At 37.0% G+C, this 19,077-nt stretch overlaps 1 protein-coding gene across 1 annotated transcript in view; it reads left to right on the top strand.

Annotated features, from left to right (window-relative positions):
• Window positions 1-3,179: 3,179 nt before the first annotated feature.
• The window catches only part of MEGF10 (multiple EGF like domains 10), a 112,287-nt gene continuing 96,389 nt past the window's right edge, over window positions 3,180-19,077 (top strand). The window contains exon 1 of the mRNA XM_021009594.2: window positions 3,180-3,235. Coding sequence (XP_020865253.2) covers window positions 3,183-3,235 — 53 coding nt within the window. The 5' untranslated portion in view covers window positions 3,180-3,182. The remainder of the gene's footprint in view (window positions 3,236-19,077) is intronic.

A 19,077-nucleotide genomic window follows, 5' to 3' on the forward strand; every position in this document is an offset into this window, starting at 1 on the left:
TTGTTGAGTTAAAACTCCATCTCCTACCCATATATGTGAGAGGTATATGCTCAATTTCTTTTCTCTTTTTTTAAAATAGTATTATCTTTAATATTAAGGTTATGTGTCCATTTAGAATGTATTGTGGAATATTGTATACCTTCTTGGTTTAATCCTAATTCCTGCCAGGCTCCTTTCCAGTTTTCCCAGCAGTTTTTGTCAAATAGGAATAAAAAGGTTTGGTTTTTTTTAAAGTTCTTTCCTAAGTAATTTACATTTTCTATTTTATCAAACACTGGGTTATTGAGTTCCACTGTTTCTGATTCTTTCTTATCTAGTCTGTTCCACTGATGTACTTCTCTATTTTTGGGGTTTTTTTTGTTTTTTTGGCTAGGCCATGGGGTTAAGTGACTTGCCCAGGGTCACACAGCTAGTAAGTGTTATGTGTCTGAGGCTGGATTTGAACTCAGGTCCTTCTGAATTCAGGGCCGGTGCTGCGCCCTAGCTGCCCCTGTACTTCTCTATTTTTAAATCAATACAGTTGGTTTTAATGACTGCTGCTTTTTAAGGTGTGAAAGTGCTATTCCTCCTTCACCCCTACTGCTTTTCATCATTTCCATTGAAATTCTGGATCTCTTGGTTTTCCAAATGAATTTTATCAAGTTCTTTATCCTTTTGATAATCTTGTTGGTATAGCATTAGTAATATAAGTTAATCTTGTCAGTAATAACATTTTTATTATATTGGTGTGGTCCAGATGATAGCACTAAATATTCTTCTAGGTATTTGAGTTATGTCTTGTAGCTCAATTAATTCATTTGCTAAGGCAATTGGAGCATGTAAGATTTGCAGTCTGTGGTTCCTTTTAGCATAATGTAGCTTATTGTTAATCCCCTTTTATATTTTGAATGTTTTTCTTTGTGTAATAGCATGATAGCAACTTCTGCTTTTTTGGATTCACTTGTATAGTAATTTGTATAGCAATTTTTTTCTAGTCCCTCATTTTTATTTCTTATATATTGTTATTTTTTAAATGTGTTTTGCATAAACAACAGATTGTGGGGTTTTGTTTTCTTATCCAATCTGTCAGTCTTTTTCATTTTGTTGGAGTATTCAACCCATTCACATTTAAAGTTTCATGTAAGTATTTATATTTTCCTCCATTTGTTTCTAATATTTTTTACCCTTAAATTAGGACATTCCCCTCTGTTATATAAACATAGTGCCATGTCTTTTTTGAAATTTAAGCTTAATATATCCTAAGGCAGTTCTTTTTCCCACTGGCTCTCTTTTCTTCACCCTCTAGGCCTCCCTCCCATTTGTTACTCCTTTCCTTAGTTTTTGAGTTTTGTTTGAATTCCTTTATGTTTCTTGCTTTTATCTAGTTATTCAATCTTTCCCCCTCCCCACAACTTTCATCCCTTGTAACTTGCTTTGTTCATTGCTTTAAAAAATTTTTACTTTCTATACCTTTTTCTAGAAAAGTTTTATTTCCCTCGTTTTCTTCTTTACTTATATTCTTTTTGTCTTTCGAGATATTTATCTTTGATTCAGAGACTTCTACATATTTAGTCCTTTATTTTCTGTATTCTTCATGGAATTAAACTTTTGAGGTACGTATTTTAGGTTCTCCTTCAAAACAACTTCTGTTATTGTCTTAAAGATATTTCCTCTTGACCCTCTTTTTTTCTGTTATGTTTCACGATTAGGACAACCAGTTCCTGCAGATTATAGAGAAGATATTGTCCCATGGCAGGATCTTCCTATATCCCTGATTGTGTAATTTATTATTGACCTTTTTCCCTACCCTTGTTCATTTTTTTCCCTTGACTTGTTTGCATCAAAATCTCCTCCCTGGATCCATACCCTCTTACTCCTCTGGGTGTCACTTACCTCTAGGAACTCTGATTCCCTTTTTTCTGGAAGTAGGATGAGTGGTCTAAATACCTAATCCCAGCAGATCATACCCATTGTAAGAATCTCTCTGAATTCATCAGTGGTACCCACTTCCTTCACTGAAACAAGATTTTTCCCCCTTCCCCCCACTTTTCCATCCCTCCCTTTGCCTCCTCACTTATTCTCTTATGGACTTTCCTTCCTTAGAGACTGCAGGAGTTATTTTCCTTCATTGTTAGCCTGAGATTTGATTAGGGTATGTTAACCATTTCCCTCTACAGTTTTTTTCCTCTCTCCTTTTATATGTCTTCCCTTTCTGAAATTTAGTCCCACAAAAAGGGGGAAAAATGATATGTATTATCAGAGTATTGTAAGTTTTAGTCCATGATGTTTCAGGCATCTTTCTCCACCATCATTTGCATTTTACTTCTGCTTTCACACTTGTCTCCTCGTGTACATTTAGACAGAAACCTCTTAATGGTCACTCTTTTGTTATTTTGTCATTGTCCTTGTTTGCTATATTCACTTATTATTCTAGTATCTCTGCTGTCTGGAGGTATTTGAGAAGCAAATAATTTCTTGAGGTCTAATTTTCTTTCTAAAAATATTTTGAATGCCCCCTTTTGTTGACTATGCATCTTTTTTTCATTTATGATTAAGCTCAGATTTGCAAGCTAAGTCACCTTGCTCTGCAACTTGAACTCCTTAGCTCTTCAGAATACATTATTCTGTTCCCTGCTATTTTCTGGTTACAGAAGAGTCTTGTGTCATTAGAATTTCTTTTTCTTTCTATTTGAAGGACTTTTTCCTGGTCACTTGCAGAATTTGTTGTCAGTGGAATTGTTAAATTTAATCACTAGATGGCATAATTTTCAGCATAAAGCTTTTTTCTTGAGCTGATTGGTGGATTCTTTCAACTGACACTTTGTTTTCTGTCTTCAGAAGTTCTGGGCAGTTTTCTTGTATTATTTCCAACATTATGGCATTCAGGCCTTTTGACTTGTCATCTTCTTGGGAGACCTATAATCCTAGGTTGTTTTACATAGTTTGTCTTCAAGATCAATATGCTTTGCTTGTAAGTAGATCATGCTTTCCTTTAACACGATTGCTCTTCATTTTTATTCTTCCAGATTGTACTTTACTTCCATGTATTTGCATTCCAAATTAGTTATCCTTTCTTCTGTTTCTTTGGTGAGACTTGCCACTACTTACTCAAGTTTTTCTAGTCTGCCAATTATTTCTACTATGCATACCATTAATTTTGCTGTTATAATTATTATTTCTCTTTTAAACCATTCAGGAACAGCATGCTGTGGTTCCATGCTTTCTTGGAAATACACAGAAGCATTTGCCTTATCAGGTATTGATTAATTTTACTTTGTTGCAATACTTATTCATGGATGCCTGAACTCTTTGCACTTGCCTGTTTTCTCTTCTTTTGTTAATATCTTCTGGATTGGTTTGTTTGCTGTTCTTTTCTCACCTGGCTGGACTGTTTTGGGGCTCTTCTGATACCATGCGCCAGGAAGCTCATTATTAGGATAACCTCATAATTTTGTAAGATCTTATAAGCTTGCTACTCCGACTCATCACTGCTGTCTGCCTCTCTGATTGGAGGGTGAGGTCATGAACTCCAAACCTCCATTTGAGGAGAGAGCTCAGCTCAGACAATTAGCTATTCAGTTTTCAAATGGCTGCACTACTTTGGGGTTTCTCTGACTGACTTTTCTACCATGCACTTGTGTTCAGCTTTCTTTTGTGTTTTGTCTTCCTCCCATTAGATTGTAAGCTCCTTTTTTTGTATTTGCATTTGCACTTACCACATGGTGTCTGGCACATAGCAGGTGTTTAATAAATATTTTTTGACTGGTTGCTTATGCTGGAGATCTTTAATTGAGGTTTTTTCTTCTTGAGATTTTTCATAATTTCAGTCTTTTTTTTCTTTGCTTCCTCCTATTATTCACTTTCTAAGGCCGCTTTGATAGCAATTTCCCTGCGGTCTGGATCTCAAAGCTGTCTCAACCTCCTTTCCTCCTCCCCAATTCCAGGTTCACTAGCCTAGATTTCTGCCCCAAGTGACCTCTGTGGGGATAGGACTGGCCTCAACTGGATGCTGGGCTCTGAGCTTTGGTCTATCACGATAGAGTGCTGCACAACTCTGCACATGCATATACTGCCTTATTTGCCCTCTGTTCCGCAGTTTTATGACTGACCACATTTGCAGCACATAGAACTACTCCTTGCCACTGCTGTGCTCCCTGCTGCTGTTGCAGACTGAGCAAATTTCTGCCATTTTGGATTTCCTTGCTTCCTTGTGGAGGAGGGAGAAGGGGACTTGGGGTGCAGAGTTAAGTTCAGTTTGCAAATGTGGGTTGGTTTGTGTATCTCTACTGCGTGGAGGCTGGTGGGGGAGGTGGGGCGTTGAGTGAGTATATTAGATAGCATACCTATTCTGCTGTTATTTCATCAAGTTTTTACCTTGTTTTTGTTCTTGATTTCCTAGACTAGGGAGACAGTGGAAATTGTTTTATAATTCCTATTTTGAAGAAGTTTGTGAGTTTGTAAAGATTGGAGAAAACATCTAAATCCTCCAACTTGTTGGTCAGGTGACCTGGATGTCTAATATACTTTTACCTCTTGCCTAAGCATTAGTTTTTGTGCCAGTGATTATTGTCCCATTGCTCCTGCCCATATAGCAACTTGACTTTAAGTCACAAAGCTGTGTAACCTTTAAAAAAGTTAAGTGATACTATACCTTTTCCAACTTTTTCCTGCAAATGAATTATAGTCCAACAAGCAATGCCCATTTTCCTACAGAATTTTACTGAAGAGGCAAATGAGGGTTGTTCTGAGGCACAAGGAACTGTGAACCCAACTTCTCAGTGTCTTTGTTAACTCTAGGTGATATATCATTCAGTCACTTTGCTATCATTTATCATGTGTTCAGAAACTTTCAAGTACTGGTTTAATAGGTCCTCAGCATCTAAGGATAGAGAGGCAATGGAAGAATCATTGGGTTTGTAGTCATAGCACCTAGTTATAAGTCCCCACTTTGTTACTTATTACCTTCGTACTTTGAGCAAGTCATTTTACCTCTCGGTTTTGTCATTTGTGAAATGAGAGGATTGACATAGATGATCTTTAAGGTCCATTTCAGCTCAAGATCTATGAACCTATTATTCTAGTCAACTTGGTAGCCCAGTAAATAGTACTGGGCCTACAGTCAGAAAGCCCTGAGTTCAAATTTGATGTGAGACATTTACTACCTGTGTGACCCTGGGCAAGTCACTTCACCTCGGTCTGCCAGATTTCTCAATTATAAAATAGGGATAATAATAGACCTACTTCCCAAGATTGTTGGAAGGATTATGTGAGATAATATTTGTAAAGTGCCTAGCTCATCATAGGCTCTTAACAAATGTTTTTTCCTTCCTTCCTCTTTCCCCATTCCTTCCTTCTCTTTCTCCCTCCCTCTTTCCTTCCTTCTCTTTCTTCCTTTCCCTTCCTTCCCTTTCCTTCCTTCCCTTCCTTTCCACTGTAAATCTATGATCCTGTGAATTGGGCAATCATAGATACAGGCTGCATTGTGTTTCATATGACCTAGCTTTTGTTATCATTATAAACCTCAAAGCTAGAAAATATTTTTTAAATTCAGAGTGCCATTTGCAATGAAAGTTATTTCTAAATGATTCCAAGTTCCTCAGCTCTGTGTTTTACTTGGCCAGAAGTCTAAATTTTAATCAGACCAGATAGGATATTGCCATATGTCAGATCTCCTCCATCCCCTTCATCTTTATCTTTCCCCACAATTAAATATGCCTTAAGTGGACACAGGGAAAAGTGATATGAAGTTTTGATGGGAGGAGAGGTGTAGCTGTGAGGAACAGGAAGAAACAAGCAGACAGTCCAGGCTTGCCTTGTAGTCATTACTAGGGAGGTATCCCCTAAGCTGGAACTAGGAACTGTGAGACAGACTTTTTTTGCCTGACATGTCACCCACTTTTTTTTGGTAGGGTTTTTTTTTTTGCCACGATTGTAACAGAGAAATTGTTAATGTCAATCTGGATATAAGTGGTAAAGCAGTTTTTACTAAGTCCCTTTTTGGCATTATTTGAAACACACACACTCCAGTCAATCATGGTAAAAAGTGCTCACTAACAGATGTGGCAATTAAGCTGAAGAATTCTGTCTCTATCTTTTAATTTTTATTACACAGAATAAAAGAGCATATTAAATCATTCCAATTTCTGAATTTGACATACAAATGTTTATTAACTTACATATCTGGAAGGGGTTCTTTATCAGATTCTTCAATTAAACCCTCATTGACACAAGATAAGCACAAGTTTATCAATCTGGTCTTTCACCATGGACTTTCACCAGGCACTACATGTATTTGCCATCACAGTTTGCCATGAGTTCATTTCTCTGGGGTGGCCTGTCTTCTCAGTAAGGGGATTAGGCTCCCCAGCAGTTCATTTTACACCCACCTTGTATTCCTTAGGAATAAATCCACCTTTGGTTCTAGGCTAGGGTGACCTTCCCTCCCTCCACTAGAGGGAAAAGTATAGTATTTAACATATAATGTAGATCAGGGATAAAATAGGTAGTTTCATTTTCACACAGAAAAAAAAAAGGAATGCCAGTAATAAAGAATCATAGATTAGAACAGAATATATTAATTTATCAGAAGATCATATAGAGAGTTAGAAAGGCTATTGGAAGTCATTGAGTACATTTCCCTCATTTTTTTTAGGAAACTGAAGCTGAAAGGGGTCTCGTAACTTGTCCAGGGTCACACAGCTAATAAGTGTTTGAGGCAAGATTTGAACTCAGGTCTTTTTGATCTGAAGTTCAGTACTATACCAACTGTGACATCTAGCTGCCTCATGAGTGTCACTGCTAGTAGAATCCATTGAAAACAAAAGCCTCAGACTTTCACTGGGGCATTTGTAAATAATTTCTTTGCAAGGGCTGCTAATTAACTGTTTTACATTTTACCTCTACTCAACATAATCTGATTAATGCCAAGTGGATTCTTTCTTTCCAGAGGTCTGTCTGTGAGACACTTTCCCCTTTCATCTACCTGCTTCTTGCTACTATTACCACTGCAACTGTCACAGTAACTGATAACCAGCTGCTAGGGTGCCTGGGGAGGAGAAGACAACAGCTGCCTTTTCATAAGGCCCAGTACCAGAGGAAATATGATAGAAACAGGAGGTAACCCCTCTTCCCAGGCATAGGTTTGTCTAGAAGGCCATGAGCTCATGCCTTGCAGTCTGATCGGGTGACCTGACCCTCCAGATAGCTGAGTCATTCTTGTTTTGAAGCTCTGAAGTTCTCAGGACAAGGAAACCTGAGGGGTGGTGATCTCCCGTTTAGTGTATCCACAGAGTTCTGGCTTAGCAGTGAATTAAAATCTCATTTGGACATCATACAGTAGTTATCATGGCTCACAAAAAGCAGTCAGAGGATATCTGTACATGCAGGGGGAGGGGGAGGACCCCTCTATTACACATGCCTGGAAGCAAGTCCATCCCAAGCGTTTATGCTATTGACTGGAAAGATTGGAGGACAGATGGGTCATTCCATGAGGCTGTACACTGATAAGGGCTGTTATGGTTTCTTAGGGCTATCCTTTGCTCTCTAATATCAAAGGAAAAAGCAAATTTCTGGTATATAGGTACTATAAGTATCCGACAGATAAATAAATAATTTAAAGGTTTTAAGTTTTTGTATTCATGTGAATAAAAAATGTTATCTAGATTCTTTAAGCTTCAAATACACTTCTGTAGAAAAAAATAACGTCGGTGTTCACCCTCAGAAAGGTTTCAGATAACCCAAAGCCTTAGCAAATTACCTACCATACTTTAATTTAATTTAATTAATTTAAAGGGTTGCATTTTTGTGTAATCTATCTTGGGGCATAAGGACTGACTTTGACTCCCAAGAAGTAAGAACAGATCTGAGTGCCTGGCAGGCTGGAACAAGGGACCTGGAGCCCTGCGAGAGTCTGTCAGTAGATTTGTGTTGTGATGTGGTGGGAGAACGAGCAACAGTGTTATTGCTGTTGGTATGGCAACAGAGTTACCCAGGTTCAAAATGTCTAATTCATTTTTGATTCAACTCATTCTTCCCTACTTCTGCATCTCAGTCACTCATAGATCACAGGGTCTCAGGTTGGAAGGGATTTCAGATGCAATCCAATACAACCCAGCCCTAAATAAGGATTTCCTGTACAATAAAGCCAGCAAATAGTTATCCACACTTTGCCTGAAGACCTCCAGGGAGGGGAAACCTGAGACCATTCATTCTGCTCTGGCCTCTATCAAATATCCCTCAATGTTAAGATGTTTTCGCTGACATCAAACCTAAATTTGTCTCTTTCCCCAGTTCTACCCACAGGGGCCAACCGGAATAAAACCAATTGTTCTTCCACCTAACAGCCCTTTCAGCACTTGGAGAAAACTATCATCTCTTCCCTGAGTCATCGCCAGGTTATATATTCCCAATTCTTTCAATTTGTATGCATGACATTGAAGCCATTCATCATCAACCTCACCCCCTTTCCATGTTCTGTAGCTCATCAATGTTCTACCTAAAATGTAGTGTCCAGAACTGAAAATGGTACTCCTTGAATTTTGCCATTCCTTCTCCCTGGAATGCCATTCCTCATCTTCTCTAACTATCTTTTCTTTTTGATTTCTTTCTTTCTTTCTTCCTTCCTTCCTTTCTTTCTTCCTTCCTTCCTTTCTTCCTTCCTTCCTTCTATCTTTTCTTTCTTTCTTTCTTTCTTTCTTTCTTTCTTTCTTTCTTTCTTTCTTTCTTTCTTTCTTTCTTTCTTTCTTTCTTTCTTTCTTTCTTTCTTTTTCTGGCAAGGCAATCGGGGTAAGTGACTTACCCAAGGTCACACAGCTAGTTGAGTTTCATGTGTCTAAGGTCGCATTTGAACTCAGGTCCTCCTGACTCCAGGGCTGGTGCTCTATCCACTGTGCCACCTAACTTCCCTGCTACCTTTTCTTTAAGGCCTAGTTCAAGACCTATGTTCACCATGAATTCATCCTAGACTACTCCCATGCACAGCAATCTTTCATACCTCAAAGCTTCTAGAGCATTTATTGTCAGGATTGTTCATCTAATAATCAATCATATAGTGCTGTCTTGTTTGTCTAGTTTTTCGAATTTATGTGTTTCCACAGAAATAGTAAGGTCCTACAAAGCAGAATGTCTTTCACCATATTCCTCACAGTGCCTAGTACAGTGCTCTGTATATAGTAGATACTTAATTTTTGTTGATTAATTGAGATAAATTAATGGATGGGAAGCTAGGGATATTTGGAGTCCTGCCCTAAAATTTCAAAGTTATCATAGATAGTAACTATGATCTCTCACAAAGCATCCCTTTGTGCCATTTTCAAAAGGATTTTGGAGCTGCATGAAACATTGGCTTGGGTGGCATGATGCCACTAAGGTGACAATGTCATGTAGACTAAATAAGGATTTCTTTTGAGCCGGATTCATATATTTAACATCATTTCAAGCTGTTGTTTGGAAACTGTTTTTTTAAATCTCCATTGCATATTTATTAAATTAGCTTTATCTGTTTTTTAAAAAAATTCTTCTCTATGGGATAAAAGTCTAGTAAATGTGTTGTCATGTTTCTGTTTTGATATGTCTTAGATTATTAGGGGCATCTTATATGAATTCCACTAAAAGTATAGTCTATTAGGTTAGGGAGAGCAGTTTGTTATAGTATTTGTCAACACCAAAGTGAAATGAGGTCCAGCTCACATAAATTATTTATATTTACTGTTGAAAAGGAATGGAAGTGTGACTGCAAAATACGACACCAAATTAGAAGAAATAGACTTGAACCATCATTTTTTAAAGACTCTTTCAGTCAATGAACAAGCATGTATTAGGCACCTACACATATGCTAGGCCCCTTGCTAGGTGCTGGGAATAGAAATACAAAATTAAGATAATCCTTATTCTAAAGAAGCTTGAACTCTGCTGGGGAGAGGCAAAGGACATAATATTTTCAGTCAATTAGGATTTCAGTCAAGAAGGATTTATTAAATATTTACAATGTGGTGGACACTGTGCAAAGCACTGGGGATTCAAATGAAAAAAAAGCAAAAGCAATACCCTCTGCTCAAGGGTATTACATTCTAAAGGGAAAGATGTGTCCCTAAATTTGTACCAATAAGACACATACAGAGTAGATAGAAGACAACCTTAGAAGGAAAATCTGTAGTTGCTAAATGCATCTGGGATAGATCTTCTGCAGGTGGTGGGTGGTATGAATCTTGAAGGAAGCCATAGATTCTTAGAGACAGAGATGAGGAAAAAGAGCTTTCTAGGCGTGAGGGGAGAGCCTGTGCAAAGACACAGAGACAAGAGATGGAGCTCTGAGTGTCAGGAACAGTAAATACAATATATTGCTCTGGACTGGACTAGAGATTCTATACTAGGAAACAATGTGTTAAAAGACTGGGGGGGGGGGGAAGGAAGAGCTTTAAATAAAAACAAAGTAGTTTGATCCTAGAGGCAACAGGGAACCACTAGAGTTTTTTGAGTAGGTGTATCAAAATGGCATTTTAGGAAAATCATTTTAGCAGTTGTGTGGAGTGTAGACTGGAGTGGAAACTTGAGGAAGAGAAACCAATGAGGAAACTACTGCAATAGTTCAGTCAAGAGGTGATAGGAGTCTGAACTAGGGAAGTCGCTGTGTGAATGGAAAAACAGAAACATCAGCATATGGCTATGGATTAACTGCGTGGTGCATGAGACTGAGGAGTCAAAGATGACACCTATAAACATGGGTGACTGGAAAGATGGTGGGTGCTCTTAATTTTAATAGGAAAATTTGGGAAAAGTATGGATTTGGAAGGAAATGGAGGAGTAATTCTCATACAAAAGAGGGCTTTAAAAGGAATGTTTAGGAAGAAATAAAGTACATTTCTAGAAGTTTTCTTGTATTTGATATGAGTGGTTTCAGCCAGTGCATAAAAATGAATAGTTTTAGCTCTTCATAGTGTCCAGACAACCTTGAGGTAAATACCATTCTTGCCTCCCCCGGCTACAAAGCAGACATTGTTCTCACTGGCAGTGTTTGTCTACATCTGAGAAGCTGATCTCCATTGAAAGAACCCCAAATGCCTCTGCATTTAACAGCATGAGAGGAGACCATATGACTCTGTAAAGCACAGCATGACAGAGCAGAGTACAATGGTGCATACTGGCTTTCATAATTAAAATAAGACTTGTAGAAATGGCGCTACTATAGTGAATGCTTTTCTTAGAAGGAAATATTTTGATCATCTGTATGACATAGTTTGAAAGGGAGCAATTTAATTTAATTATTAATAGTGCTTTCTCCTCTAAGGCTAACTTCTGTCCACTCTCTATAAATTTTGCATATACCAATATATGTACATGTTATCTCCCCTATTAGAATGTAAGTAACTTGAGAGCAGAAATTGTTTTGTTTTTCCTTCATATCCACAGCACTTAGTACAGTGCCTGGGTCAGAGTAAGGATTTAATAAATTATTGGTGGATTGATTGATTGTTTTGGACATATTTAGTTTGTGATGCCAACAGGACATCCAACTTAAACCTTTCTATTGGTATTTGGTAATACTGGACTCAGGAAGACCTGAGTTCACATTCAGCCTCAGATACTCACCAGCTGTGTGACCCTGGGCAAGTCATTTAACTTCTGTTTGCCTTAATCCAATGGAGTAGGAAATGGCAAACCACTCCAGTATCTTTGCCAAGAAAGCTTCATATAGGGTCGTGAAGAGTCAGACATGACTGAACAACTAAACAACAAATGCCAGACTGGAGCTCAAGAGAGAAAAAAAAGGCTGGATATATAAATCTGGGAATTATCTGAAAAGAGAGGTTACTTGAACCTATAGGAAATGATGAGTTCAACAAATGAGAGCATGTAAAGAAAAAGGAGAAGAGGGCTCAGGATTAAACTTCGAGGTACACCAAAAGTTAGTGAGCATGACAAGGATGTTCATAAATAAATAAATATAGGATGTATATAAAATAAATGCAGAATTTTGGGGGGAAGGACACTAGGGGAATAAAGAAAGGCTTGAGCTGAGCTTTGAAGGGAAGTAAGTAGATGTGATCAAGAAGACTATTTCAGACATGAAGAATAGCCCACATAAAAGAACAGAATCAAGAAATGGTGTGTCACATAGAAGAAACAGCAAACCGGACTGGTCGGCTGTAGCACAGAATATGTGATGAGTATCAGTTCTGGGAACAACAGACCAGTTGAGAAATGGAATTTGGACCAACTGGAATTTATTTGTACCAACTAGGATTTATTGAGTTTACCAGCAGGGGAGTCTCACCTGAAGAGGCAAAGATTGCCCAAATGAACAATACACAAGATATATAGGTTTCAGGGAGTGAAGAGCCAAGTAAGGGCCCTGGTAAAAAAAAAAAAAGCTGATTTGTCAAAGTCCTTCTTGTGGGGCTTGAGGAGCGCAGGCCCTATTCTGTGTTACTTGCCTTAGGAGTCCTAATGGGAGAGCACAAATATGTGTGAATAAAATGGGGTGATTCATAAAAACGGAATAGCTCTGGATTCACAATGGGAGTAATTTATGATGAGCCTAGAAAGAAAGACTAGAGCCAGATTGTGACAGACTTTAAATATCAAGCAGAGAAGTTTGTATATTTAACATAAAAAAAATGGAAAACTGCAAAACTTCTTGAGCAAAGGAATGACATCAGGCTTGTGCTTTAGGAATTTCCACTTGATGTGTATGTGGAGGATGAATTGGAGGGGCAGTGGATACAAGGAGAACAATTCCAAGACTTTAGCAACGGTCTGGGAAAGAGGATGTGGACTAGGGCCGTAGAGATGTTAGCGGGGGAACAGGGTACAGATGCAAGAGATGATGAAGAGGTGGAATGGATAAGGCTTGGCTGCTCGTTGGGTATGTGGAGTGTGACAGAGTGAAGAGCTGAAGAAATGATTCCAAGGTTTTCAACCCAGGTTAAATGGAGGCACCCTCAATAGAAGTGGAGAAATTAGGATACAGGGTCAGTTTAGAGGGAAAGATAATTAATTAGTTCTGCTTCAGAAATGTTGAATTATGAGATGCTGTTGTGGGCCAGGTCTGATTTAGTGTTTCAGGTTTGGGACTGAAATGGAATAAATAGACCATCTGACAAGACGGTAACAAAAGAAGAATTACTTAGCCATAGCATGAAAAGAACAGAGGATTGAATCAGGTACATGCAGCTCCCCTCATCTCCATTTGGAAATAGATCTTGTCAGAAGGGTGTGCTGACTCACGTGGCAATGTGGGCAGGGCATTGACTCCTCATGGGTTGGCTCCTTTTTATTCCCTAGGTGGCCAGGAGGCCCTCTCAGTGATTCAGGCTTTAGCCTCCTAGACCAGAGGTAGGGAACCTGCAGCCTTGAGGCCATATATGTGGCCTTCTAGGTCCTTGGGCGCGGCCTTTTGACTGAGTTTGAGTTTTACAGAACAAATCCTTCTATTAAGATTTGTCCTGTGAAGTTTGGATCTAGTCAAAGGGCCATACTTGAGGATCTAGAGGGCTACATGTGGCCTTGAAGCCACAGGTTCCCCACCCTTATCCTAGACCAATCAAATCTTAGGAGCAGCTTCCTTGCCTTTTAGAGGAAAATGAGCCCACACTAAGTGGCAGAGCTGAGTACTGTTTTTGCCGTGTATGTATGTATGAGACATTGAGGTGAGAATGCTTGTTAAGCGGCTATGTGAGACTGGAGCTCTAGAATTCCTTTTCTCAGTGAAGAAATAAAATCATTTCCTCAGCTTCTTCCCAGAGAATTCAGCAAATGACTTTTTACATTTAGAACTGCCTGAAACAACACCTAGGAGTTTCCATTCCAATTTTTCCATGTTAACAATAATAAATTGCTGGGAGGAATATAGCAAACTGCCTTATAGAGAAAATTAAAGCAAATATTGTTTGAATTTTTGAGAATTTAAGGTTTCTCAAAATTAATTTATAAAAAATAGAGAGCATCAAGTCATACTAGGTCAAGTTTAAAGTGTAGCTCTTTATAAACTATATTTTAAAAAAACAACTAGATTGGGGGGTTATTATAAGAGTTTTCATCAGATAAATATTTCTAAAAATTGTTGTTATTCAGTAATATTTTATTTGCTATTATAGGGTGAAAGGGAACTCCCCCAACAACTAGAATCTAGATTTAAGGTATGCTTTTTGTTGTTTTTAAAGAAAGTAAAGAACAACAGAGAAAAAATGAAGGTTTTGATGGGGAGAGGGACTCAAGAAATAAGAGAGAATAGAAGTCATTTACAAATGTTCACTTAATTTTAGAAAGTGGTATTGGCACCAGAAATCATCTGAATTCAGTCATCATTCATTTATGAAGGAACCAAATCAATAATTCAAACATTCATTTGCTAAGTAGTTGCTTATATCCCACTAAAGCAATACATCTTATCAAAACCTAAACTAATTGTAAATATTTGGGTGTTCTCATCAGTATGGGTACTCCCTCCATGTCTTCTCATCCTTCACAATCCATGCCCTTAAATAAACAGTACATGGTGGATACATCCACTGCATGAACAAGCCTTCCTCTTGTTCTTCAAATACTACACAGATCTTGACATACTCTTCTGGCTGTGCATCTATTGAATCTCATTCTTGCTTCATAATCAGCCAACTTCCTTTCCAGGTCATACAGATTATAAGTACTCTTGTCAATTGACTCATTATTAAGACTTTTGTGGCAAATTTTAGAAAGCATAGCTTCCTAGTAAAGCTGTACAATTAGGTAGACAAGTAGAGTTAAATGTTCCAGCTGCATTTCCTATTGCAAATATAAACACTTTAGCAATGCTAATCACTTGTACTGATTTTCTGTTTTAATTTTCCATAATAATTAGGTGAATGATCTTGAATGTAATCAGTTTTGCAGTGAGAGGCTCATGCAAATGCTTTTTCTTCCACAAATGTTTAAAGTTTTATCAAATGGATCTTAAAAGAAAATTATTGAAAATGGGGGAGGGCGAATCTTATTATGCTATGTGCAGTTGTATACATAACAAAACTACTTTTTTCCCTTATAAATTGAGGTCCAAGACAGAGACACATGTGTAATCCATGAAGTCTGGACTTAGAATACACATGTGTCTCTGTCTTGGACCTCAATTTATAATTGAAATTTCTTCCCCTTTTGCCTTTTGACTGGCAAGAAGGTAATGATCTATTTCTAGGATGTTTCTACTCCCATAAAAAATAAACAATAAAACAAAAAAGGTTTGCTCTAATGTTTTCACAGGTTGAGAAGTAGGTTCCATTTTTCTGAATGTATTGAAAAATGTTTTGTCATCTCACCCTTCCTCCAGAATTGGCAAAATACACGTTTATACCTGGAAAAAGCCCACCACATTAAATATGTGAATTCATACAATCTCAGAGGATATCCAACTTACACTTGAACAAAAATCCTCTCTACAACATAACCAACAAGTGGTCCTCCACTCTTACTTGAAAACCTCCAGTTTTTCTCCAGAAGAGAAAAACATTATTTCTCAAGGCTGTCTGTTCCATTTTTGGACATTTCTAATTATTAGGAAATTTTTACTTATATCAAACGTAAAATCTGGCGCTTTGGAGCTTTCATTCTACTTCTACTTTCTGGGCCAAGCTAAACAAGTCTAATTATCTTCTCTCTCACCTTTTTTTTCTTTAGAATTTTATATACAATAATACATTTTAAAAATAAATTTAACAAAAGTTTTAATAAATTTAATTATATATTATATATAATTTATATATTATATATAATTTATATATAATTTTTGTTATTCTGAAGTTGACAAACATTAACAAACACAAACAAATCTATGTAAAAAGAAGAATGGAAAAGAGATATATGAAATTGTTCATTTCTATGCTGTACAGCTTGTATTTTAAAGAAATAATAATGAATTCAGTACCTTCATTCCAAAACTGGTTCTAGTCTATATCTCCCTCTGTACTTCCTTCTGTTCTCTTCTATACGTTAAAAAATAAAATTCACATCTTTTTCCTTTTTTTTTTTGTCATCACAGTTTCTATTTCTTTCTTATCCTCTTAATCTCTCCCTCTCCCCATGCAAAGCCCTGTCTTGTAACAGATAAGACACATCTACACATTGTCTGTATTTGAAAATATATGCTGTCTTCTGCACCTCTAATCTACCACATCTCTATCAAGAGAGGGGAACCATGTTGAATAAGTAAATTAATTTAGGTGGTATTATCATTTTTATTATTTGCATGGTCCAAACATGAATAATGTATTTCTAATTATTTAGTTTTGTCTATTTCTGTAAAGAGTGTTTTGTATTTGTATAATTCCTATGTTATCTCGATAGGTGGACTCTAAATGATTTTATATGTTGTATACTTATTTTGAATGGAATTTCTCTTTCTAACTTTTTGGGTTTGGTTTGTAATATTCAGATGGGCTGACTATTTGAAGAAGAGAGCTATTTATATCCTACTTTGTTCAGCTTAATTTTAGTTGACTCTCTAGGGTTCTCTAAGTAAAGTGATTATATCATTTACAAAATGTGATAGTTTTGCTTCAACTTTGCTTATGTTTATTCCTGTGATTTCTTTTTCTTGTCTTATTGTTATAGCTAGCATTACTAGACTATAATGAAATGATTGTGCTGGGTGGGTAGAGTGCTTGGCCTGGAGTCAGAAAGATGGCTCTTCCCGAGTTCAAATCCAGCCTTAGAAACTTACTAGCTGTGTGACCCTGGGCAAGTCACTTAACCCTATTTGTCTCAGTTCCTCATCTGTAAAATGAATTGGAGAAGGAAATGGCAAACTATTCCAGTATCTTTGCTAAGAAAACTCCAAATGGTGTCATAAAGAATTGGACGTGACTGAAAAACTACTAAACAACAATGGGCATCCTTCCTTTACTCCTTATCTTATTGGATAAGGTAGAAGGTTAGTTAAGTAGCCCAAAATAGATTATGAATTACAGATTTATTTTATGTCTATTGACCCTAGTATTAGATAGATACTATTTAACCACATTAGGGAAAGAACTATTTACTCCTTGGTTTTTTGTATTTTTAACAGAAGTGGGTGTTGTGTTTTGTCAAAAGCTTTTTCTGCGTCTATGAATATAATTATGTGATTTTTGTTTTTATTGTCACTGTGGTCTGCTATGCTTGTAGTTTTCCTACTGTTGAGCCAAACTTGTATTCCTGGTATAAACCCAATGTGATCATGGAGTCTAGTCTTTTTGCTAATTTATTGTTTAACATTAGTATCAACAGTCATTAGAAAAATTAGTCTGTAGTTTTCTTTCCTTTGGTTCTCCCTGGCTTAGGTATCAAGACAATATTTGCTTTCTATAATAATGATTGTATGGAATAATAATAATTTGTATTATGCATTCTTCCTCAAATTTTTCCTGTAGCTTGGATAATATAATTAAATGTACTTTGAATGATTGATATAATTCACTTATAAATCCATCTGGTCCTGTTTGTGGCTTTTTTTTTAACTTCTGAAGTTAATTAGTTTATAACTTTTTCTGAAATAGAGCTATTTAAGTTATGTATGTCTTATCCTGTTAAGCTGGGTGTTCTATATTTTTGTTTGTGTTCCTCCATTTAAAAAGATTATCAATTTATTTGATATATAGTTATATAAAATAATTTCTAGTATTACCTCTTAACACTTCCTCTTTATTTTCTATAAATTTTGCTTTTTCATTTTGATCTTGAACATTTTTTCCCCTTTTTTAATCAAATTCAAATCCTTCCTGTACAATTAACTCTTTTTTTTAAAATAAATTTATTTATTTTTAGTTTTCAACATTTGCTTCCACAAGATTTGGAGTTCCAAATTTTCACCCCATTTCACCCCTCCCCCACCCCAAGATGGCATGCATTCTGAATACCCCTTCCCCTAGTCTTCCCTCTCTTCTATCTCTCCCCCCTTTCTCTTATCCCCTTTCCCCTTCTGTTTTCCTGTATCTATCCTGTACAGGATAGATTTCTGTATCCCATTTCCTGTATTTCTTATTTCCCAGTTGCCTGTGAAAACATTTTTTTTAACCATGTGTTTTTAAAACTTCGGGTTCCAAATTTTCTCCCTTCCTCCCTCCTCACCCACCCTCATTGAAAAGGCAAGCAACTCAAGGCAGGTTATACATGTGCAGTTATGCAAAACACTTCCATAGTAGACATGTTATGAAAAACTAACTCTATTTCCCTTAATCCTATCCTGCCCCCCATTTATTCTATTCTTTCTTTTGACCCTGTCCATCCTCAGAAGTATTTGCTTCTGATTACCCCCTTTCCCAATCTGCCCTTCTCCTATCATCCCCTGCTCTCTTGTCCCTTCCCCCTATTTTCCTGTAGAGTAAGACAGATTTCCATACCCAATTGAATGTTTATGTTATTCCCTCCTTAAGCCAAATGCTAGGAGAATAAAATTCACTCATTCCCTCTCACCTTCCCTGTTTCCCCTCCACTGTAAGAGCCTTTTCTTTTCTGTTTTTTTTTGTGAGATAATTTACCTGTTCTACCTCTCCCTTTCTCCTTCTCCTAGTACAATCCTCTCTCACCCCTTAATTTTATTCTCCAGATATGACTCCTTCATCTTCAACTCACCCTGTGTCCTCTATCTATCTATCTATCTATCTATCTATCTATCTATCTATCTATCTAACTAACTATATACATACATAATTTTTTCCCTCCAACGACCCTACTATTGACAAAGGTCTCATGGGTTATAAATATCATATTTCCATGCAGGAATATAAACAGTTCAACCTTAATAAGTCCCTTATGATTTCTCTTTCCTGTTTACCTCTTCATGTTCCACTTGAGTATTGTATTTGAAAATCAAATTTTCTATTCAGCTCTGGTCTTTTCATCAAGAATGCTTGAAAGTCCTCTATTTCATTGAATGACCATTTTTTCTCCTGAAGGATTACACTCAGTTTTGCTGGGTAGGTGATTCTTGGTTGTAATCCTATCTCCTTTGCCCTCCAGAATATTATATTCCATGCCCTGTGTTCCCTTAATGTAGAAGCTGCTAAATCTTGTGTTATCCTGATTGTGTTTCCACAATACTTGAATTGTTTCTTCTGGCTTGTAATATTTTCTCCTTGACCTGGGAACTCTGGA

Source organism: Phascolarctos cinereus, unplaced genomic scaffold (assembly GCF_003287225.1).
Source record: "Phascolarctos cinereus isolate Bilbo 61053 unplaced genomic scaffold, phaCin_HiC Scaffold_4;HRSCAF=312, whole genome shotgun sequence".
Taxonomy (NCBI): Eukaryota; Metazoa; Chordata; class Mammalia; order Diprotodontia; family Phascolarctidae; genus Phascolarctos; species Phascolarctos cinereus.